Here is a 23,943-nt window from a genome sequence, read left to right as displayed (position 1 = left end):
TCTACCACAGAAGCATGACATGAATATCTACTTAAAGTGGATGTAAACCTGATTCATGAAATTTGACCTAGGCACATATACTGTATATGCAGTGTTTTCTTATCTCTTTCCAAAGCTCTGAGTCCCGTATCTTTTTGCTGCTCAGGCTCTCTGACAACCGAGATAAAATCAGCCTGAAATTTGTGTCGGGATGGTGATATAAATAGATTAGCAGAGAGCTTATCTATTCACAGCACATTACTTCCTTCTGTCTATGTGTGTGTGGGGGGCTGGGAGTGTGCCTTTCCTCCAATCAGCTACCCTGCTGTTAAATTTTCATTCATTTTTATTTATTTATTTGATCATTTTTATAATTGGCCACCTGCAGACTTTTGGCGTGCAGCCAAAATACGTTATTGAAGTTAACATGGTATATGCCACACGCATAGCTCCCAACAGTTTATGATTTAGAGGGACTGTCCTTCTTTTGGAACAAAGTCCCTCTTTCTCACGCACAATGCAGTCCTAAAATTTCAAATTTTTTCTAATGCCCCGTACACACGACCAGACTTTTCAACATCAAAAGTCTGACGGAATGATTCCGGCAGACTATTCGAACGTGTGTGGGCTGCAGCGGACTTTTGATTTGCAAAAGTCTGACAGACTTTAGAAATGGAACATGTTTCAAATTTTTCCGACAGAACTCTGCCGGACCCAGTTCCTACTGAGAAATCCGCTGGTGTGTGTGCTAGTCTGAAGGACTAAAACCGACGCTAGCTACTGGCTATGAACTTCCTTATTCTAGTCCAGTCATACGTCATCACGTTCGAATCCGTCGGACTTTGGTGTGATTGTGTGTGGCCAAGTCCGTTCATTCGGAAAGTCCATCAGAACTCCGTCAGAACTCCGTCGAAAGTCTGTCAGACTTAGTCCCTCAAAAAGTCTGGTCGTGTGTACGCAGCATAAGAGTTGTTGATCTCTTTAACATAATATGAGTTGAGTTTTCAATTACTTATAACTTGTCAAGATTCTAAATTTAGAAGGAGGCATGGAATAGGAGAGATAATGGTTGCTAGCAGACCAGATTCGTTTCAAGGTTCCCTCCCACTCACCAATCCCCTATATTCTGCATTACCTGAAGGTAGGTATTTGTTGTTTGATTATGGACAGTTAAGCTGGCCACAAACAGCTCCAATTTTTGCTGATTCCTGCTGACTCTAGGGGAATTCATGAGTGGGAACGATCCTTGAGACTAACCTGGACTCCTCAGATGCCCCCTCTCAAGCCTCCCAACTCTACCCTCAGCACCACCGAGTTTGATAACGTTTTACTGAAAAATAGAAGAATTCAAGGGGTGAAATTGTCAGCCAAATAGTGACTGCATCCAATCAGATGCAGTCAGTGTTTGGGTATTTTGACAGTGGCAGGCACTGTGCTGTCTGAATACATTAGCTGGCAGGGGAGATTCCTCCATTTATGCTGCTTAGTGTGGACAGAGAAATGAATGCCTTTATGGCTAGAGTACAAGTATTGATATCTGAGTGCATCTCTGGACCTTTTCCAGCTGTACCAGGTCCTTTCAAAGGCATCATTTCTGTTCTGTTTGGCATGTAAAGTTCTTCCATTTCACTCGCTACCATTTTCTTTTTACATATGGTGGTGCTCTGTCCAAGATGACCTATTTTGTAGTGGAGGGTGGTGGAGGCAGGCTTGTGTGTAAAACTTTACATTCCTTTTGGAGAACATGTGTAAAAATCAGCTCTATGATGCTGCTATAATGGTGCCTGTGTACTAGTGGATTCCATGTTACAGCATTCCCTTCAGCATAAGGACAATCCCCTTATTTATTATCTCATTTTCAGGTTGATATGTTTACCAAAAAGACAGATTTTCCTTTAAGAGATGCATAAAGTGTATATATTTATTCATTTTTTGAAAGTAATATTTTTATGTTTATTAGGACTAAAGTACATTTTAAAACTTTTTTTTTGTGGTGTAAATATGAAACATTGTTTATGAATATTTAAATTTTACTTATCTGTGGTACTAGACAAGTGTGCCCCCTATCTCCTCTTCTTTTGTAATAGTCATTGAACATTTGGCCCAAGCAATTAGACTAAACAGTGCCATAACGAATATACAAACCCCTTTATTACACCACAAACTCTTTCTATACGCAGACAATCTTGTGCTCTATTTACAGAAACCCCACACTTCTTTTCCCTCTCTTTTACAGGAATTTAGACAATTTAGCTCCCTTCATAACATCAAATTAAATATGTCCAAAACAGAGGAGTTAAATGTGGCCTAGCTTCATTCTAATTTCCCATCTCAATGGAAACCCAAAAACCTCTCTAATTGGGCATTGTGGTTCCCTTTAACCACTTGCTTACTGGGCACTTAAACCCCCCTCAGTCCCAGACCAATTTTCAGCTTTCAGCACTGATGCACTTTGAATGACAATTGCGCGGGCATACAACACTGTACCCAAATGAAATTTTTAACATTTTTTCCCCACAAATAGAGCTTTCTTTTGGTAGTATTTAATTACAGCTCAGAGTTTTATTTTTTGCTAAACAAACAAAAAAAGATGCAAAAAAAAAAAATCATGTTTAATAGTTTGTTATAAAATTTTGCAAACGGGTCATTTTTCTCCTTCATTGAAGTGCGCTGATAAGGCAGCACTGATAGGCTGCACTGGTGGGCACTGATGGGCTGCATTGGTGGGCACTGATGGGCTGCATTGGTGGGCACTGATAGGCTGCATTGGTGGGCACTGATAGGCTGCACTGGTGGGCACTGATAGGCATAGTTAAGGCGGCACAAATAGGCACAGATAAGGCAGCACCGATGGGCACAGATAAGGCGGCACTGATGGGCAAAGATGGGCACATAAGATGGCACGGATGGGTGGCACAGATGGGTGGCACGGATGGGTGGCACAGATGGGTGGCACGGATGGGCACTGATAGGTACCACTGATAGATGGGACTGATGGGCACTGATAGGTGGCACTGATAGGTGGCTCTGATAGGTGGCACTGCTGGGCACTGATGGGCAGCACTGCTGGGCACTGGTAGATGACACTGATGGGCACGGATATGTGGCACTGGGGTGCAGCACCTTTGTTAAGGCAGATTGTGGGCACTGCTGGGTGGCACTGTGGGCACTGCTGGGTGGCAATATGGGCACTGCTGGGTGGCACTGACAGGGGGCACTTACTTTTTTTAATGTGGCACTTGCAGGGGGCAGGTGGGCACTGGCAGGGGGCAGGTGGTTACTAGCAGGGCTGGCTGTGATCGGCTTTTTTTTTTTCTCCTCGCGCTATCAGCGCGAGGAGGAATAATAGCCGATTACCGGCTCCGTTATATCACATGATCAGCTGTCATTGGCTGACAGCTGATCACGTGATAAGGGGTCGGGATCGACCCGTTGCAATGATCGGTGATCAGGCGAGTCTCGTAGACTCGCCGATCACAGAGCGCGCCGCACGCGCCCCTCAGGGGGCGCGCAGGCCGCTCGTGCACGGGACGACGTCAATAGACGTAGTCCCGGAAAAGGAGATCCGCGCTGTAGCCGTCATTTGACTATAGCGCGGATCTCAAGTGGTTAATCTTGCAGATCTCTATGCTCTTACAATGTCCCCTTATTGACAAAAATCTGTAAAGATTTACATACATGGGGTACTTCTATCCCCTGGTCGAATAAATACATCAAAGATGAATACCCTACCGAAACTACTCTGTTTTCCAAATGATTCCTATATCTTTACCTACGGCCATTTTTATACTTCACGTTCCTTCTCTACACATTTTATTTGGAATCAAGGCTTTTCAAGACTGCGGCATAGGTTACTCGCTTTTCCCAAACTCCAAGATGGCGTCGGCCTCCCTGATTATGCACTTTACCATACGCCACGTTACTTGCCCGAATGTTAGAGACGTTCCCTCATTCTTTCCCTAAGGCTTTGAAAATGGTGGAACAGGACATGTCACCATTTGACTTGAGAGCCCTACCACGGGGCTACAAACACAACCTTCACTTACTGCACTCTTCCTCACCATTAACACTAGCTGTTTACTGTAAATCAGCAGGGGATTCTCCAGCTTGTACCATCGGATCTGTCCCCTTTGACCCCTTTGTTTGATAACCCTGCATTTCCCCAGGGTATGTGTACTCCTTTGATTGGGTCATTACATCGTTCTGAATGGCCTGTGCCTCATACACTTATTCACTCTCGTACTGCCAATTTTGTTTCTCGTTTGGGTCAAGGAGGTTGGTTGAGAACTCTTCATTTGTCATCCTTTTGTAAGCACCTTTTTATCCCTGTTTCCACGCACCGCTTGTTGACGGAGTTTGAACCGTTATGCTCTCTCCATGATACGCCCATACACCTACTTTCCACTCTATACAAACTCCTCCACTGCTTGCTTCATAAAGATCTCACAACATATACCAGGATGTGGTCCGCAGACTTGGGAAGAGACCTTTCAACTGCAGATTGGCAGACTTACTTCCTTTTTACTCATAAATCTACCATCTCCTGTTGAGCTCAAGAAAAGAATGTTAAAATTCTCTTGCGGTGGTACAGGGACCGTTCTTCTTTGCATCGGATACACTCTTTCACGTCTGACATGTGTTGGAGATGTAGCTATGAGCAAGGCTCCTATCTACATGTCTGGGGGGGGGGGGGATTGCTCTAAGCCCCTGTACACACGGTCGGAGATTCTGCCAACCAAATCCATCGGATTTTGTCCGTCAGATTTAGTCTGACGGATTGTGTCCGAAACTGTTGCATACACACGGTCGGACTAAGTTGTCGAAAAATCCGATCTTTCAGAACGTGATGACGTAATTTCGTTACGATGGGACTAGGTTCAGGCTAGTAGCCAATAGCTTTGATGTAGGAATTTGATCTGAGCATGCGTGGCACTTGGTCCGATCAAAATTCTCTACACATGATCGGATTACGTCCGACCAGCCCAGTTGGTCGGGAAATATTTCCAACATGTTGAAAAATTTGGACGGACGGAGATTCGGACGGAATCAGTCCGATGCATACCACACACAGTCGGATTATCTGACGACACGGTCCGATAAGACGCATTCCGACGGATTCTCCGACTGTGTGTACGTGGCTTAAGACTAAGCCTTTTTTGGCACAGGTCTTTGCCATTTACAATAGCATTTATGACAAGTCTTTGACTCCAACTCTTGGGATAGCGCTACTCTCAATGCTCCTAGGCTCGGTCGGATCTCAAATACAGAGTCTGTTATGATTTTTCCTTTCTGCAGCCCAACAGCTCATACCGTTATATTGGAAGACCACTGTTATTACTTCCATGGCCCTTTGGGTTTCTACGGTGAATGACATGATGCATATGGAGGAAGGTGTTGTTGATGGACAATGATACTTTCGAGAAATTGATCACCCTTGTTATATATTTGGATCCATTTCTCCTCGTCTGATAACATGAAAGCTTTTCTTACCTCCGCCAGTGGTTTTAAGGACATTTTACCCCCATCTAGTACCAGTTCCATTTAGGGCTACCTATTATTTTGGTTTCCGCATCTCATATCATATCCATTGTGGGTAGCTTCCTTGTTTTGCCATTTGGATCCCTCAGGACTCACTCACTCAGTGGCGGCTGGTGCTCAAATTTTTTTGGGGGGGGAGCAAACAAACCCCCTGTCCAGGTCCGCACTCCCCACATCCCCGTTTGTGGCTTCCTCGGCTTCTCCTCCTGGTTGATCTGGTCTTAAGATCTGCCTTCTGTCCTGATTGGCCAGGAGGAGAAGCCAGAAGGCCATAGCGAATATTGATTCGTTAATGTCACTGGTGGGTGGGTTCGGGGCGCAGTGCTTTGCACCCTGAGCCCAACCTTTTTGAAGCATATTCGAGTTTTAGGCTCTAATCATGTGCATCCAAAAAAAAAAATCATAGAAACCTATAAGTCCAGTGCCCCGCATAGAAATTAGGCAGGTGACATCCCTTATGGACCAGCCGCTGCTGCCCTCACTTCTCCCTCTTCTCTCTATGACCTATTCCTTCTAAGTTCTATCCACATAGTGATCTCTTTCTTTTCTCTCTCTCTTAGTTCTCATGTGTCTCTTTTTCTACTACCTTACCTTCTTCAGCAGTTTTGTGGTATCTCTCTTGGGAATAATTTACTGGACTGTGAGGGTCTATTACACTTCTATGCAATCCTATACTTAGGGTCACTTATGGGCTCTGGCCACTGATCTAGACCATTCATTTCTTTAACATGACATGATTTTTATTATCACCCTCCCTTTGTGCTGTTATACTCCTGACAATGGCTGGGCTTTTTGTCTGTGGCCCATACTGTTTATCAGTTTAAGCCCTGGTTCACATTGGAGTGATTTGGCATGCGATTTAACATGTCCCAAACTTCCCAAAAGTAGTTTCTGTACTACTCTTGGCAACTTCAGGATGGGATTTCCATTGATATCTGTGCAGAAATCCACACAGATGTCTCCGAAATGGCCCCCAAAGTCGAGACTGACATGTAAGAATGAAATTGCATGAGTTCGGCTTAACTCACACAATTTCATTCCTGCTGTCCGTGAACTTGGGCTAACTTTTTTGGATTTTTTTTTTTTTTTGAATAAAACAAAGACAGACATTTTGCCTCTAATTTTTACATACCTAGTGAACTGGTCGAGAATATGAACTGATGTTCTTGAACTATAGTGCTCTATAGCAAAAACTGAAATAAATGCATAATAAATTAGCTAGAGCAGTGATTTATCCTACCTCCTTCTCTGCCTATCATGACCAGTCCTATAGAGATTCAATTAGGGTGAAATATTCTAGAAGCAAATATTGTCTGCTGTGTCCCTATTTTAGAAAATACATAATACCCTGCAACATCTGTGATTGGCACACTGTGTATTACATTTTTATTTGTAAAATGTATAACATTTTTTCACATACGTTTTATTCAACCTGGCATAGGGGACCCATCTGTTTTGTGATCAGATTAGGGGGTGGTTGTTTTTATTAAATTGCTTTGGGTTTGCTGTATATAGTTTTAATGTAGATACTACTTATCAGGGTTCTTTCTTATGTATAGGAATCCACAATGTCTCTCTTGTCACCATTTCCTTGCTAAAGTGATGAATACTGATTTGGCCCCTAATCAGGAACCTGAAAAAAATTGATTCCATTTTGTATGGAGTGCATTAGCAGGGCTGAGAAAATCTACAAATTTACACCACATCCAGTTATAAACGATTTGCCTTGCCTGCTGGACAATCATGATGTTTCCTGATAAGATCTGACTCTATACGATGTTCACTACATTTTTCTTAACATAGTTAGAAACTGGTCATGATGTAAAGTGAATTAGACAATTATTACTTGGTTTTCTACTCTCTAATAGTATTATTGCTGGAAAATCTGCCAAGGTTCCTTCAGCAGAATGTAACTGAAAAGAAACAGGATTCAAAATAGATGGTCTTGTTTAGTCTCTGTCGTTGTTACATCCTGTAACATTTAAATTTATTATAATGGACAACAATCCAAATAATACAATCCAAGTAATACAATCCAAATAATAAAGTGCAATATTTCTGCTTTTTTTATATATATTTATTACAGTTACTTATATTCATTTACACAGTGCTTCACATATATATTGTAGTTTCACATCAGTCCCTGCCCTCACGGAGCTTACAAGAGCTTACAAGATCCCTAACTTACATTCAAACATACACATACTATATCTGATTTATACAGAGTCCTTACCAATCTACAGTCCGAAACCTTACAGAAGGATTCACAGAATAGGGATATGATGCAACAATGAGGACCATGAGGAACCCTTGCTCAAGCATTGTTAAAGTACCCTGACCCATATACCTGGGCTGCATACTACATATTGAATAGCAGAGGGTGCATACACACAACTAAGAACTACACATTGGGCCCCATGAAGGATATGCAGTTACCTGGTTTGATAGTGAAGTGAATGGAGAAGTGAGAGCCATCAGTTCCTTACAGATTCAAAAGGTTGAGTTTCATGTAAACATCCACATACTAAGGATCATTCACTAAGCAGATGTTGCTTCACCAGTTTTTACATTAATTGGTGTGCTGGAAAAGTAATTAATCGGAAGTGCGAACCGGCGCACATTGAAGCGCACATAGCAATAATAAATACCCGCAAATGTAAACTGCATCTGGCGCTAGGGTAACTGCGGTTTTCTCATTGATAATAGTGCACATCCAATACAATTGGTTAATTTCATCTAATTTGAAGTGTTTTGTTTAGGCAATTAGTAGGTGTTCTCAGTTAATTAAAGTGGATGTAAACCCACTCTCATCCTTTCTAAACTACTGCATTATTGGTTATCTAGAAGGATATACATGCCTCCTGCATGTATACTTATCTGTAAAATGTTTCCCCACTGTCTGCTATGAGACCCGAAAAACTGCATATTTTGTGGGTGGGTCTGTTTTCCAGGGCTCAGTGGGTGGAGTCGTGATGTCAGTAGACTCCCCGCCCACCTCTACACTCCCCATATCAACATGCATTTTCTCCTGTGTATTTCTTACACTGAACTTCTGCTGTGATCACTAACATCCAGTCAGAACCCAGAAAAGTCCCCACATGACTTCAGCATGCCAAGTCATGCTGAGGTGTGGAACAGCCAATCCTTGCAGAGCAGCAGAAGAAAGGAGTGGGAGGGAATTAAAAAATAATGCATTTCTCTTAGGCTAGTGCAGGAGGTATGTAAATCACCTGTCACTCACAGCAAGGGGGGGGGGGGGATTTGACAAAGTTTTTCTGTTTGTCAAGATTTATTTCACTGAACAATAAAATAGGATTGCTCAGAGCTGGATTAACTCTTTGTGGCAAGACTGGGCTCAATGATAGGAAATCTTATACTCTACATTATGACATAAAATAAAAATTTCGGGTTTACATCCACTTTAACCCTTTTGATGCTAATCTCATTCCTGTTACTTCTAATATATCTTTGAGGTGTGTTTTTTTTTTTTTTTTTACCCAAATCTTTCAATACATTACAAAGAGCAGAGAAGTGTTTCTAAACCCAATAAATTAATATTTTCAGATCTTGATCTTTAAAAATGACCATACACTGCAATCAGTTAGATCTTAAATAAATTAGATGTAGTGCAAGAGAATGTTTGATTTCCTATAATTTGAATTAATTGTTCAAGTGCGTCTTTCTATTACCTATTTTGCCTAAATATCGAGTTGTACAGAGATTGGCCAATCTGATTGTATAGTGCATGACCATCTTACGTGCCAGATTTGGAATGTAGCTGTGCCATGACCCACTTGTATTTTCCAAACAATGTTTCTTGGGCAATATACAAGGCACATGAGAACACACCTTTTTTGAAGACATGCTAGAACAGGGATATGCAATTTGCGGACCTCCAGCTGTTGCAGAACTACAAGTCCCATGAGGCATAGCATGACTCTGACGGTCACAAGCATGACACCCAGAAGCATGATGGGACTTGTAGTTTTGCAACAGCCGGAGGTCCGCTAATTGCATATCCCTGTGCTAGAGTGATCAGGAATCTTCAAACTATGGCACTCCAGCTTTTTGTGGAACTACATGTGCCATGAGGCCTGGTAAAACTCTGACATTGACAGACATGACTAGGCATGATGGGAATTGTTGTTCCCGAACAACTGGAGGGCCGTAGTTTGAAGATCCCTGTGCTAGACTATTATTATGAATTGGGAGTGTGCATCTACCCAACTTCTCTCTGCTGGTGGACACAAGAACCTACATTTATAGATATATCTATATGTAGATATATCTATATCCATACACACTAAAGCAGGAAACAATATACATTGGCCCAGAAGTGAATCTGTACACAGGAAGTAGGTGTGTATTTTGAGGCCAAATCATTTATATATACACACATGACCCAACACAAACACCACCCCATGTAAAAATAAATAAAAAATTATCTTAATTTGCAAATAAGGATCATCTCTTCCTCAGAGAACAGTGAGCGGGCATGATGGTAGGAAGAAATGAGCAGCAGTACAAGCAACTTCCTGGAGGGGCGTGATGTCGTTCCTGTGGGCTGGCCACAGCTTCTGGGAACCAGATATGCGCGACATGCATCTAGGTGCAGGCCCCTAACTTTATTGGCAAATAATAGGAAAGCAGATGCAGATTTCCAGGACTGGACTAACAAATGTTTCTAGTGAAAGGCAACTGGTGTTTTCTATTAAACAAGGTCTAAATGGGCCATTGATATGCATCACAGTGAACTTAGGAATGTGTCTTTTCAAAGTTATTTGAAATTATTATTATTTTTGCTTGGGAATAGAGGGTGCAGAGGGATTAGAAATCTTGTCAGTTTTGGGGGATGTCTGCACCCCTGATAGGGTGAAGACACCTCCTAAATTTTGCCAGTTCCTCCTTCAAATGTATTCACTTCCTGTCACATAGCCAAACAGGAAGTGAGGGTAAAACCCTATCAATGTCTTTCCTTGGGGACACACAGGTCAATCTAAATAGTGTCCCCATTAGGCAATTTGCACTCTAGTACTTTGCTGTGTACACTCCAAATTATTAGGTATCTTGGACTTGTGAGTTTATTTACTAAAGGCAAATCCACTTTGCACTACAAGTGCACTTGGAAGTACAGTCGCTGGAGATCCGAGGGGGACATGCAAGGAAAATTTACAAAAAAACAGCATTTTTGCTTCTACATTATTGGGGGATAAATCAGCAGTGCTTCCCCTCAGATTTGCAGTGAGTACACTTGTAGTACAGAGTGGATTTGCCTTTAATAAACCCCAAATTTTGTGGTGTTCACAGCAAAGTGCAATTTGCCTAATGTGGACACTATTTCGATTGACCTGTCCCCAAGGAAAGACATTAGTAGGGTTTTACCCTCACTTCCGGTTTGGCGTGACAGGAAGTAAAGCCAATTTTCAGAAAAGGGACACAAAGCCCAACCTAAAAAGACAACAGGTTCTAACACTCACTTGATTTCCCTCCAATGCCCACAATTAGAATAGTTCAGTGCTCTAAATCAGTGCTTCTCATCCCTGTCCTCAAGTACCCCCAACAGGCCATTTTTGCAGGTTTTCCTTCATCTTGCATAGGTTGTTTAAATCAGAGTCAATGGCTTGGTATTTTGGACATCTATTTTAGCCAAGATAAATTCCCAAAACATGGCCTGTTGGGGGTACTTGAGAACTGAGGCTGAGAGCCACTGTGCTAAAATGGAAAATGTAATAATTACCTCTCCATAATTTTCCTTTTCTGGTGCCTATCCATCGCAGCATATGCACAATTTATGCGTATGCTGCCATGAAGGCACCAGGAAAGTAGCTTTTAGACAAATCGCACTTTTTTTGTTTTTCTATGCCAATCAGGGGCTAGTTAAGCTGCAGCTGGGAAATCTGTTCCATGAAAATTGTTTGGGGGGGGGGGGGGGGGAGTGTAAAATGCATTACTTTTGAGCATGCATCTGCAAAACAAATAATTAACAAAACACATAAAACATAAAAAATTTGCTACAGATGTTATTGGTCAACCAAACAGGACTTGGAAAAGAGCAAGGAAAGCAAAAAACACATGTATGTTAGTTTGACATACTAACAGAATATGGTTTTGAGGTCACGACACACATTGACAGCATCAAAAATATTTCAGGGAAAAATACCCCCCCCCCCCCCCAAAAAAAAGAAATACCAACAAAATTAAAAAATTTATCTAAAAGACATCTGCTTTGCAAATACATAACAAACAAAATACAAACAGAAAATACATGTGCTACAAACTATAGGACCGCCAAATAAATGTACTCTATTGCCCCCCACACACAATCTGGCCTCTTTTCAGGGCAATGTATCTGCAAACTTTATATAACATAGGCTTGAGTGCTAATGAGGCAATTGAAAACACATGCACAGTCCACGAAACAAACAAAATGCAAGTTCACCCAGTGTAGAGACTAAGGCCGCGTACACACGGGCGGATTGTCTGTCCAACTTAGTCCGCTGAACCGTGTTTCAGCGGACAATCCGCTCGTGTGTGGGCTTCAGCGGACTTTTTCAGCGGACAATCTGACGAACAAAGTCTTACGGAATTTCCGTAAGACAGTCCGTTCAAACTTGGTTTTGTCCGTCCAAACTTGGTTTCAGCGGACAGTCCGCTCGTGTGTAGGCAAGTTGGACGGACTAAGTATGGCGCATGCTCAGAAAGGATTTACACGGCCGAAGGTTGCATTGCAGTGTATAGGACGCCGTTTTTCTAGTCCCATCGTACGTGCTGTACACGTCATCACACACGCTTTCAGCGGACTGTCTGCTCATCGTGTGTGGTCAAGTCCGTTCATGCAAATTTTGAACGGACTGTCTGTCGGATTGTCTGACGAACTTAGTTGGCCAGACAATCCGCCCGTGTGTACGCGGCCTAATAGGGTTTGTAAAGGTTTGTGCTTTTTCACCTTAATGCATCCTATGCATTGAGTTGCAAAACACCTGTTAGTGACCCCCCCCCCATTTTACTTACCTGAACCCTCAAACTTATCCCACGGGGATGCATCGCCTCTCTGCTAGGGGATTCTTGGCTGTTGAATGGATAGATTGATAGAAGTGCAGCCACTGGCTCCCGCTGCTGTCAATCAAATTCAATGACAATGTCTATGGACGCTGAATGCTGGACTCGGGAGCGTGCCCACAAGGTAACCCCATGGGAGAGCGCTTCTCCTGGGGGTCATCTGATGTGGGGGGGAGCCAAGAGAGCCGCTGAGGGACCCCAGAAGAGCAGTTTTGGGGTCACTCAAAAACGAGCTTCACAGTGGAGGTAAGTATATGTTTGTTATTTTTTTTTTTAAATGAGCCTTAAGTGTCACTTTTATTAACTCAAATTACTAACCCAAAAAACACACTCTCTGAGCATGCCCAGAAAAATCCAAGTGCTGTTCACACACAAAAAATAAACCAAAGTCCCTGAGCATGCCCAGACCAACACAAATGCAGCTAGCACAAAATAATCCACCCCCAGTCAAAATTAAGCACATCATCCAGCATGCTACAAAATTTCAGATGGGACAAACACCCCCCCCCCCCCCCAGTCCAGGGAGCAAACAAACAGCCTAACATGGGCAAATGTTATACAACAATTGCCAATGCAGTCTATGGGAACTGCCCTGTTAATTTTGCTAGTCCCCACTTGATTGGCTTATATTCTAGTTATTGGCCTTAAAATGGGTATGGGGGCCTAGGTCCCACACTAAGGGACATATATCATTGATCATTGTCATCAATTTTGACAACCACCAAAATGAAACAAGGAGAAGTGCCTTTAAAATGGCAAATTGCTTAAAAGCTAGTAATTGGGGGGGGGGGGGGGGGGCTTACTCTGCCTGTAAAGTGGTGCATCTGTAGCATGTATCCAAAATGCTTCTTCCAAGATGTACGGCTAATTAGACCTAAAGATCCACATTGCAGCTGCAAAATCTTAAAAAATACGTTCGAAAAAAAACGCTTGCCCCCCCAATACATACAAGGCCATTTGTGTCTGTTAGGGCTTTAAATGAGAACCCCCTCATGAAAAATACCATCCCAAAATAAAAATATTGTGCCCCTCCCAAACACTAACAAACCCCTAGCCAAATACACAATGTAAGGGGTGAACGCTCGGGGGCAGGAGGGGGTCCGGGCACCCCAAAAGTCAACCACCTTGTTCCCATATTCAGGGGGACAATGGCTTCTTCCACACAACCCTAGGCTGGAGTTGGGGGTGGGGGGGGGCTGCAGAAAGGAGGCTTTACGGGATGTGGAAAGCCCCTTTAAACTAGTGGGTACAAGATGCTTTGTGGTTGGTATTGGTCTGAGCCCTACATGCCCTAAAGGCAGCCAGCTATGCAGCGTGCATGTGGCCTTGTATAGTTCAGGAGGGGGTTTTGCATTCGCTCTTCTCGCCCCTTTCCTAGCTGGCCCTGTTGTATGCTCTGGAAAAGGATGTGGTTTGGATCGGTGAAGGCAGCTCACAGCCTTTTGACAATGAAATGGAGTGTGGAGTTCCCCTTTTAAAAGCAAAAGTTAGCCCATGGAAATCCAAGGGGTTTGAAGGGGGAGACAACAGTATTGGAGAATGGGGTGTGGAGTTCCTTTTTAAAAGCAAAAGCTAGCCCAAGGAAATCATATGCATTAGAGGGGGAAGGTTAAATGTCCTTTTATGCTTTAAAAAAGGAGCTAGAGGAGCGAGAGTCTTTTTTCATAATTTTAACAAGGTGCATGTCACATGTTGGCAACGTAACATGCTAACATGACCTGTGTGCAAATCTTATACATAAAATGTAAAGATGAACCAGCTTAAAAAAAAAATTGTCAAGATTAGAGGTGCGCCCGTTCAACCCACGCAATTGCATGTACATTGCTTAACATTTACTAAGTTTAGTCCAATATATATTCTTTTACATATTTTTGGTAAAGAAAATTGCAATAAGCGTATATTGATTGGTTTGCGCAAAAGTTATAGCGTCTACAAACTATGGGAAAGATTTATAGCATTTTTTATTTTTTTTTGTTAACTAGTAACGGTAGTGATCTGTGACTTTTAGCGGTATTGCGACGGACAGATCAGACACTTTTGACACATTTTTGGGACCATTGACATATTATTACTGTGTAAACGTCACTGGTAGGGAAGGGGTTAACACTAGGGGGTGATCAAGGGGTTAAATGTGTGTTCCCTAGATGTATTCTAACTGTGAGGGAATTGGACTGACTGTGGGAGGAGACAAATCGCTGTTCCTAATTAGTAGGAACAAACAATATGTCTCCTCTCCCCTGACAGAACAAGGATTTGTGTGTTTACACACACAAATCCCCATGCTCGCTAAAGTGCACACGATATCACGTGGTTGGTGGTGATCACGCACGCCGGCCATGCGCACCACATCCCCCGCCGTGCAGCGGGCGCATGCACCCTCTGGTGGCTCTTAAAGGGAACCCCGTACCCGTATTGTGTTTAGCGCAGCAGGGCCATTTTTCCACAGTAAATCTACGTGAGCAGGTTGGGAACCGGTTAAAAGAGAAATATGGCTTCAGGAAAATAAATTATAGTCACCTAGATGCATGCAGCATAGATTCAATGCTGCATCTGTCCCCGGCTAGCTCTGCAATGAGAATTGAGTGAGCAAACACTGCTAATTTCTCAGTTCTCCCCCTCCGCTCTGAGCAAAGAGCCATGAATCAGTCAGCGGCTCTCTGCTTTCCCTTCCAGCACTCACTGGAGTGCTAGGCTGTGGAGGAGGCGGGAGGGGCTGGCTCAGGCTGTCCGTAGATTGCCGAGAGGCAAAAACAGGCACCGATCTAGGCTTCTGGGTGGATCCAGACCATATGGTCAGGATCTTTCCAGAGCCTGGACCAGCTGTGTGACGTTAGCTGACAGCAGGCTTCAGGCTTATTGTACACCCAGCTTTAAGCACATGGGCCGAATTCCAAACGAAATCAGCCAGTACAATAGAAACCAGCCAACATTAAGCCCATGTATACAAGTTCTTCCAATCTCACGACTGGCTTTTCCAACAATCATGCTGGAAAACCAGCAGTCAATGGGCATACAATCAGAGCTCTCAACCACTGGCTGCGAGCACTGACCGATATGTTCTGGCTGAGAGGGGGCAGTCTCCCTGTCAGAACACAGTAGCACAGCAGGGAGATTGCTGTACTAGCATCAATTAGTTAGTACAGAGACCTCCTTGCTAAATTCCTCATGTTTTATTTCGCTTAGGCCAAAAAAAATAAAAAATTACTGTGTGTACCAGGCTTTAGTTCGGACTTCAGAGCAAGCTGTTCTGTATATTATAATGAACACATCCGATTGCTGGAAATGCTAAATCTGGTGCAGCTCTGCATGGTAGCTAATCTGCTTCTAACTTAAGCTTGTTCAATTAAACTTTGACAATAAAAACCTGAAAGCTTTAAACTTCAAAGCATGCCTTGAGCCAAGCCCCCACTCAGTTTTTTTTAGCACATGGAAAAAGAAAATGTTGTAATTATCACTGAGTAATCAAACAGTCTCTTTAGACTCTGCAAGGATATAAACGATCAATTTAATTTAATGCATTGAGGTCTATATATAGATGTGTATAAAAACAGTTACCTGAGTGAATGGTTTTGTGACATATCAAAGTCTTCGTTTTTACTCTGTCGGTAAGAACATTACAAATACTTTAGTACAGGGTTTATAGGAATAGTTTTTCATGTGCCAATTGTTTCTACATATTTCTGCATATACCGTATATACTCGAGTATAGGCCGACCCGAATATAAGCCGAGGCCCCCAATTTACCCCCAAAAAAACTGGCAAACTTATTGACTCGTGTATAAGCCGAGGGTGAGACATGCCTGTCCATCCCTGTGTGTGTGTCCGTCCATCCCTGTGTGTCCGTCCATCCCTGTGTGTCCGTCCATCCCTGTGTGTCCGTCCATCCATCCCTGTGTGTGTGTGTGTCCATCCATCCATCCATCCCTGTGTGTGTGTGTCTCCATCCATCCATCCCTGTGTGTGTGTGTCTCCATCCATCCATCCATCCCTGTGTGTGTGTGTATCCATCCATCCCTGTGTGTGTGTGTGTCTCCATCCATCCGTGTGTGTGTGTGTGTGTGTGTGTGTGTGTGTGTGTGTGTGTGTGTGTGTCCAGCCTACCTGTGTCCCGAGCCTTTGTCCCGAGCCTCCGTCCCGTGCCTTGCCTCCTTGCCTCCGTCCCGTGCCGTGCCTTGCCTCCGTCCCGTGTCGTGCCTTGCCTTGCCTCCGTCCCGTCCCGTCCCGTCCCGTGCCGTGCCTTGCCTTGCCTCCGTCCCGTGCCCTCTTCGTCGGCGCCTCGGCGGCCATTGTAAAATTCAAAAGCCGCGCCTCCGCCTTCGCCTGTGATAGGCGGAACACTGAATTTCCCAGCAGCCTGTGTTCCGCCTATCACGGACATCGTATCATCCTCGTCCGTAGTACGAGGATGATACGATGTCTGTGATAGGCGGAACACAGGCTGCTGGGAAATTCAGTGTTCCGCCTATCACAGGCGAAGGCGGAGCCGGAGGCGCGGCTTTTGAATTATAGAATGGCCGCTGTCTGTCTGCTCGACACGCTGATCGAGCGGGCAGACAGCGATGACTCGAGTATAAGCCGAGGGGGGCACTTTCAGCCTCAAAAAAGAGGCTGAAAATCTCGGCTTATACTCGAGTATATACGGTACACTGTCACTATCACATCAGCAGGATAGCAATCATGATATAAATCACCTTACAGTGTTACTAAACCCACAAAAGTAAAATCAGTCTGTATATGCATTAAAGCATTCTTGTTATACTCACTATACTCAATCCTTTGCATTGTGTAAAAAGGCTGTTTGATCCCGTATGTACAGATCCTCTCCTTGCACTGACTCCAAAACCGGTCTGGATAAGACAGAGTTACTGGAGTCAGGCTGCACATGCTCAGTTTGGTGTGTATTGCTAGAGATTTTTTTTTATTTTTGCATATGGGCACAGGGCCAATCAGCACTGTCCAGACAGAGGGTCAGGAGTCCTGCATCTTAATAGGACAGCCAGAGCAGTATAAAACTCCTACAATTTTTAACCAGGAACTGATAGAAGTCACAAGACTGCTATATACTGCTGATGAGAAAAGGTATTTAGCAGTTTATATTCAATTAATTGCATTTGCATGTTCTGTGTACTCTGGGAGACCGGATATGGTGAAATGTAGGGTCCCAGGTTTGGTAACAATTTGATGTTTAACTTGGACTGTGGAGTCTGACAGGTGGCACCATCTATCAAACTTGGCCATTGAGCTCAATGGGGACGCACCACAACTGCCAACCAATCAACTGGCATGTAGTTGCAGCGCATTCCTGCAATATAAAATTGCTGTTTGTCAATAAAAAAGAAAGTAGAAAAAAAGAAAACCCGGGCACCATAAGGCAGAAGTAACGCCTTCTGAATGTCCATTATCCACTTCTATACTGCCCTCTGAAAAGCTTTTCAGAATGTGGTAAAAATTATCACCAATGTGAAACCTGAGCCTAAAGAAATGCTTCCTTTTCTCCACTACTCTCGTCCAAGAGAGAGAAAAATGGGTGGTGAGAGACCTGCTCCAGGCACTACACTATTATTACTACTAAAAAGGGGGAGTTTGGGACTTTAAATGAGACATATGGGTCACATGTCTCCATCCCTGAATCTGTGAAAAGAAAGTGGGGTTTTGGTGACTTTAAATGAGCTGAGTACACATGTCTAGAATATGAGTTGATATCAAAAACTTGTTTTTGTTGGTAAAACAAGGAACATGACAAAATTACATGATACATGCAGCAATAAATAAAAATTGTCAATCACATTTGTTGTAGTGTGGTACCCCACCAGTGTATGGACCCAGCATTTTCAACCAGATGGGTTGAGGGGCTCCAGGAAGCTTGCAACATTGGGAGGAAACTGACTTTTCAGTTTCCTCATTATTTACTAAATTCTGTTTTGGGATCTGGAGCCCGGGGATTTCGTAGTGATCCGGGTGGGATGAAATCCCCAGTCCTGGGTCCAGATTTTGGGATTCACCAGCACACTGACTGGTCAGGTGTGTGTTGGTCTATTTCTAGACACCTGACCATGGTTCTGGGCTCCACCCTCCAGAGGAGTCCAGGCAAGCAAGGGAGAAGCATGCATGTCTACATGGTGTAGTCAGAGGGCCCAAAGCTGTGGGATGAGCAGTGAGGAAGAGTAAAAGAGGTACAGTCCTTGATCTCTGTTATATGGCCAAGAGGGCTGAAGGGTAAAGCCCAAACGGCAGTACTGCTGACCATAAAGCCAGGTGGCTTGGTATTTTTCGTTTACTACTGCTGTGAAATTGAAACCCCTGCGTGGGAATTATTGATGGACATTTTTCTTTTCTTTTTTTTAATAAAAGTGGGTCAAAAAGCCCTGAAATTGAGTTTCTGGTGTGGATTGGTCTCGCTAGCGGGTGCTACACTTGAGTTAAACAACCCCCAATATTACACATATTACAGACCATATATAGAAACAAATATTGGTAGCAACCAGCCAACCTCTGTGTGGTACGGAAGGAATCCTGGATGTACTTAGAAATTCATGATAGATGGTGAACTCAAGATAATATATTGATCTGCATGAGAATGAGGTGCATCCAAATTAGTCAGACGCCTTTTGTGGATAATACCACTCTTCAGGGGCGGGTGCACACAAATCTATAAAACAAAACGTAACATGAGTAGACCAGTATGATCCAATGTTGTACCACTCAACGGGGAGAATATGTACAAAAAAATTGAGAGAATTACTCATCCCTATAAATACATCATAATAAGTCTGGAAAAAGGGGGGACGAGAAGTCAGAGGCTGTCCAAATTGTCTGTACCAGGAGCTGTGGAAGGGATCTGCTGATTGGTTTATATGCAATTTGCCCCAGATTTTGCACTCTTCAGTTTTAGTAAATCAACCCCAATCTGTAAAAGCCTTTCCCTAGTCAACCTCTATATGACCTGAAAATCACAAGCCATGCTGGAATCTGATGCTTCACTTGTGTGTGTGTGTGTTGTGTGTGTGTGTGTGTGTGTGTGTGTTGTGTGAGTGTGTTTTATAAGATGCATTTTCTTGCATAAATGTTGATGTATTTGTGTACATAAATAAGTCAAGCAGTACAGAAAAGTTGTTGAAAAATGATGCAACCAGGGGAAGCAACAAGCTCCCTCTGCCTCCCAGCACTGCCTGAGCATTGTCTAGTGTTCTTGTTGTTTTCTCCTACGTCATTCTTTAGAATTAATTTGCTTCTACATTATTATGTAACCATAGCAATACTGTGAGTTTATGTGATTTTTTCATGCTGCTACAAGCTTCTCTGTTAATTCACTGTTAGTGAACTCCAACTATGGATTCTTTTGCATATTTACATTGGTTTACCTTGGCAATGTATGTATGCATGTGCCATACCTATAGAATCCCTGTGGAAACTGTAAATCACTTTAGTAGTATGTGCTGCTACAGTGGTTGCCGCTGTCCTCTGGGTACTGTGCTGAGCAGCTGCCCTGCTGCATAGTGAATACAGGGGTTTGCTTGTCTAAGCCCTTGTACACACGGTCGGACATTCCGACAACCAAATCCATCAGATTTTTTCCGACGGATTTTGTCCGAAACTGTTGCATACACACGGTCTGACAAAGTTGTCGGAAAATCCGATCGTTCAGAACGTGATGACGTTATTTCGTTATGACGGGACTACGTTCACGCTATTAGCCAATAGCTTTGGTGTAAGAATTTGATCTGAGCATGCGTGGCACTTGGTCCGATCGGAATTCTTTACACATGATCGGATCATGTTGTCGGAAAATTTTATAGCCAAGCTGGAAAACTTGGTCCGTCAGATATTCCAACGGAAACAGTCCGATGGAGCCCACACACGGTCGGATTATCCGACAACACGGTCCGATCAGACATTTTCCGTCGGAATGTCCGACCGTGTGTACAAGGGCTAAGACAGGCACCATTCACAGAACATTACATTTTTGTCAAGAATGCAGGGTGATCTCTGATTGGACTAGGTGAAGTATGCGATGTCAACCCCCCCCCCCCCCCCCTCACCTCCCCAGCTTGTCCAATCAGAGAACAAGTTGCCGCTGTCTTCTGAGTACCATGCCATTTTTTCTCAATGAATGGCTTTTGATTGGACCAGTTGGAGATTGTAATCCCCCACCTCTCCACCTTTCCATCTTGTCCAGTTGGAGAACATTCATTCATTCGTTAAGACAAATGCAAGATGTTCTGTGACTGGTGCCCGTGCCCCCCCCCCCCCCCAGTGGTTACTATTCAGCGAGGAAGCCGCTCAGCTAAGGACCTTGATAACAGTAGCGATCTCTGTAATGGCAAATACCAGCTGGACCATATAAATATGCAATACACACCATATTTGGCTTTAAGAACCATAGCTGTGGAGAAGGGGTATAATGATGGCACAAGGTCGTGTTAGATTAGATGTACAGCGAGGAGATAAGTGGGCAAGAACACTGAGTGTTCCTTTTTCATAAGCACATTTAGCTCTCCAGTGCTGAGATGTATTGTATTATATTTTGTAAGCAGCTTTGCATGTCTGGTTTCACTCAAGCACTGGAATATTTTTTGGCTCTGTGAACACTTTGAATCACTGGATTTCACTGAACAATAATTCAGATTTTTTGCACTTTATTTGTGGGACTATGTTACATTTAAGTTTATTCATTGTTTTATTGATTTTCATTTTGTGATTGTTACATACTTTCTGCTCTTTTTTTTAGTTGGATATTTTGTTGCAGTTTTTTGAGTGATGTTTATATCTTGTTAATGCCATTTCTTGATTTTTATTTTTATTTATTTATATGGTTGATTTAGTGGGTGAGTACGCCATTGTTAATTGCATGGTCTAAGCAGGGTATTCAGGCTTTTACAGGTGCTGCTGCCAATTTAGATCCCAGCACGGGTTTTATATTTTATTTTTAAGAACACTGATATGTCCAAAGATCATTGTGTTTTTTTGTTTTTGTTTTGTTTTTTAGATATGAATATCACTGGGCTGATGGGACCAACATAAAGAAGCCAATTAAGTGTTCTGCCCCCAAATATATTGATTATCTGATGACTTGGGTGCAAGACCAGCTTGACGATGAAACTCTCTTCCCTTCAAAAATTGGTAAGCACTTACTCATGGAAAAGGTATCTTGTAATCAAGTAGTCGTTGGTTACATTCATCAAAAACAAACATTTCCTAGCTCACTTACCATATTCAACTGGACTTGTCCTGTAACGTTGAAGATGTTGTGTGGCTTGTCCAAACCACTTCTTCATTCTAATGAAGAAGTAAAATACGTAAGCATTTATATCCAAACTGGATAAGGGCAGGATGAAAGGTGAGAAAATTGTGGAATCACACTGTCTACATAATCCCATCCTTGCTGTCAGGATGGCTTTTTAAATGCAAATGCTTCGATTTTCATGGTTGAAAGTGTGATTTGTTGTCCAAATACTGTGGTAGAGAAGATAAAATGTGGAAGACAGATGGTATTCAAGACTCCAACCCCTGTTCAATGATGGGTTTACCAATCTGAAGTAAATGGCCTCTTTTAATCTGTGTGTCTTCTCTGTCCTAAATATGCACTTCACTATCCTCAAAAGAATGTTCCCTTTCCTTAAGGTGTAGAAAAAATGCTGAGCCATCATTGTAAACCCGTTTGTATGTTTATTTTAAAAAAAGGTAGATTTTAGAGGTGTAATGACATTTTTTAATTTGGTTATATTTTCTAGGGGTTCCGTTTCCAAAGAACTTTATGTCTGTAGCTAAAATCATATTAAAGCGACTTTTCCGGGTCTATGCCCACATCTATCACCAGCACTTTGACTCAGTGATCCAGCTGCAGGAAGAGGCACATCTCAACACATCTTTCAAGCACTTTATATTTTTTGTCCAGGTAACTGTATGTTCTGTTTATGCTGACACCTGAAAAGGCCTAATTATCCTATAGTTTGTTGGAACTGCCAAAATAATATGCTATGGCATTAAAGCTGAACTCCAGGAAACTAAAAAGTCCTCCCTTGCAGTGGGGCGTGTGTGGCGTTTATGCCTAGGAGACCTGATCCTCCACTCTACTCTCCACTCTCGCAGACTGTAGTACTGCTAGACCAACCCCCCCAGCCTCTTCTCCCCTGAATTCAGGGAGTCTAAGGTTCTTTGACATCATTAAGACCAATGCACTGGATGTGAGGACTCTGAGGGACAGTCAACTGCTTACCACCCCCTAGACTAGGGGTCTCCAAACTTTCTAAGCAATGGGCCATTTTATTGTCTTTAAGAGGGGCTGCACTGTGGCCAGTGAAAGTACAAATGCCCCAACGTCAGTGGGAGTAAACAATTTCTCAGGCTTGGTGGTCAGTAGGAGTAAAAAAGTTTACAGAGCGTATGTGCTTAGTAGGAGGAGGGATAATGCCTCATCATTGGTATTGGTGGGAAGAATAGTGCCCAATAATTGTTGTCAATGGAAGAAATGGTGCCCCATTGTTGGTTTCAGTGGGAGGATAAGTGCCCCTTTGTTGGTTTCAGTGGAAGGAATGGTGTCTCAACCTTGTCAATGATAGAATCAATATTGCCTCATATCAGTTAGAGGAATAATGACCCAAGGGTCAGATAAAAGGCAAGCAAAGGGCCACATCCAGCCTGCGGGCCATAGTTTAAAGACCACTGCCCTAGACCAAACAAGCAGTTAATACTTGAAGTGTGAGCACGGACCCACTTAGTTTTCCGGAGTTCTGCTTTCGCTTGTGTTGGAGACTGTGCTGGACTGACTCAATTGGTCACTAATCCTGAGTGGGTATTCATGTGGGTAGAAAGGAAGGTATGCCTTCCGGTGGATAGTGCCCAGTGATGGAGCGTCATGATGGGCCCTCTTGGGGATTGGGCTGCTGCCTTTTCTATGCAACCTTAAAGAGGAACTGTAGTCTGTTTACATAATTTCTAATAAAAACATCTTTGCCATTCTGAAGCTTCCCTCCAATAACTTTGGATATTATGCATATTATTTTATATATACTGTGATTCTGTACTTTTCAAATATGCAGAAATCTCCCTCCACTGAGTCTGGCTGCTTCCATTTTAACTGTGGGCAGCTGAAACTGCCACCTTTTCACTTCCTGGATTTACACAGACACACCTCCAGCTCTGCAGCTCTCATTGACCCTCTTATGACTCATGCTTTTCCAGCACTGCCTCTTGGGCATGGAGTTCACGAGAGCTTCACAGTTTGCCACTGGAGTCCTCTTCCACTCCACCATGAAGACATCACGGAGCTGGTGGATGTTGGAGACCTTGCGCTTCTCCACCTTCTGTTTGAGGATGCCCCACAGATGCTCAATAGGGTTTAGGTCTGGAGACATGCTTGGCCAGTCC

At 43.2% G+C, this 23,943-nt stretch overlaps 1 protein-coding gene across 1 annotated transcript in view; it reads left to right on the top strand.

Annotated features, from left to right (window-relative positions):
* Positions 1-23,943, top strand: part of MOB1B (MOB kinase activator 1B) — a 118,454-nt gene that overhangs the window by 79,895 nt on the left and 14,616 nt on the right. The window contains exons 4-5 of the mRNA XM_077476462.1: positions 21,563-21,696; positions 22,308-22,471. Coding sequence (XP_077332588.1) covers positions 21,563-21,696; positions 22,308-22,471 — 298 coding nt within the window. The remainder of the gene's footprint in view (positions 1-21,562; positions 21,697-22,307; positions 22,472-23,943) is intronic.

Source organism: Lithobates pipiens, unplaced genomic scaffold (assembly GCF_037356315.1).
Source record: "Lithobates pipiens isolate NorthernLeopardFrog02 unplaced genomic scaffold, aLitPip1_a1.2 Scaffold_13, whole genome shotgun sequence".
NCBI classification, from domain to species: domain Eukaryota; kingdom Metazoa; phylum Chordata; class Amphibia; order Anura; family Ranidae; genus Lithobates; species Lithobates pipiens.
This window is presented reverse-complemented; position numbering and strand designations above follow the sequence as displayed.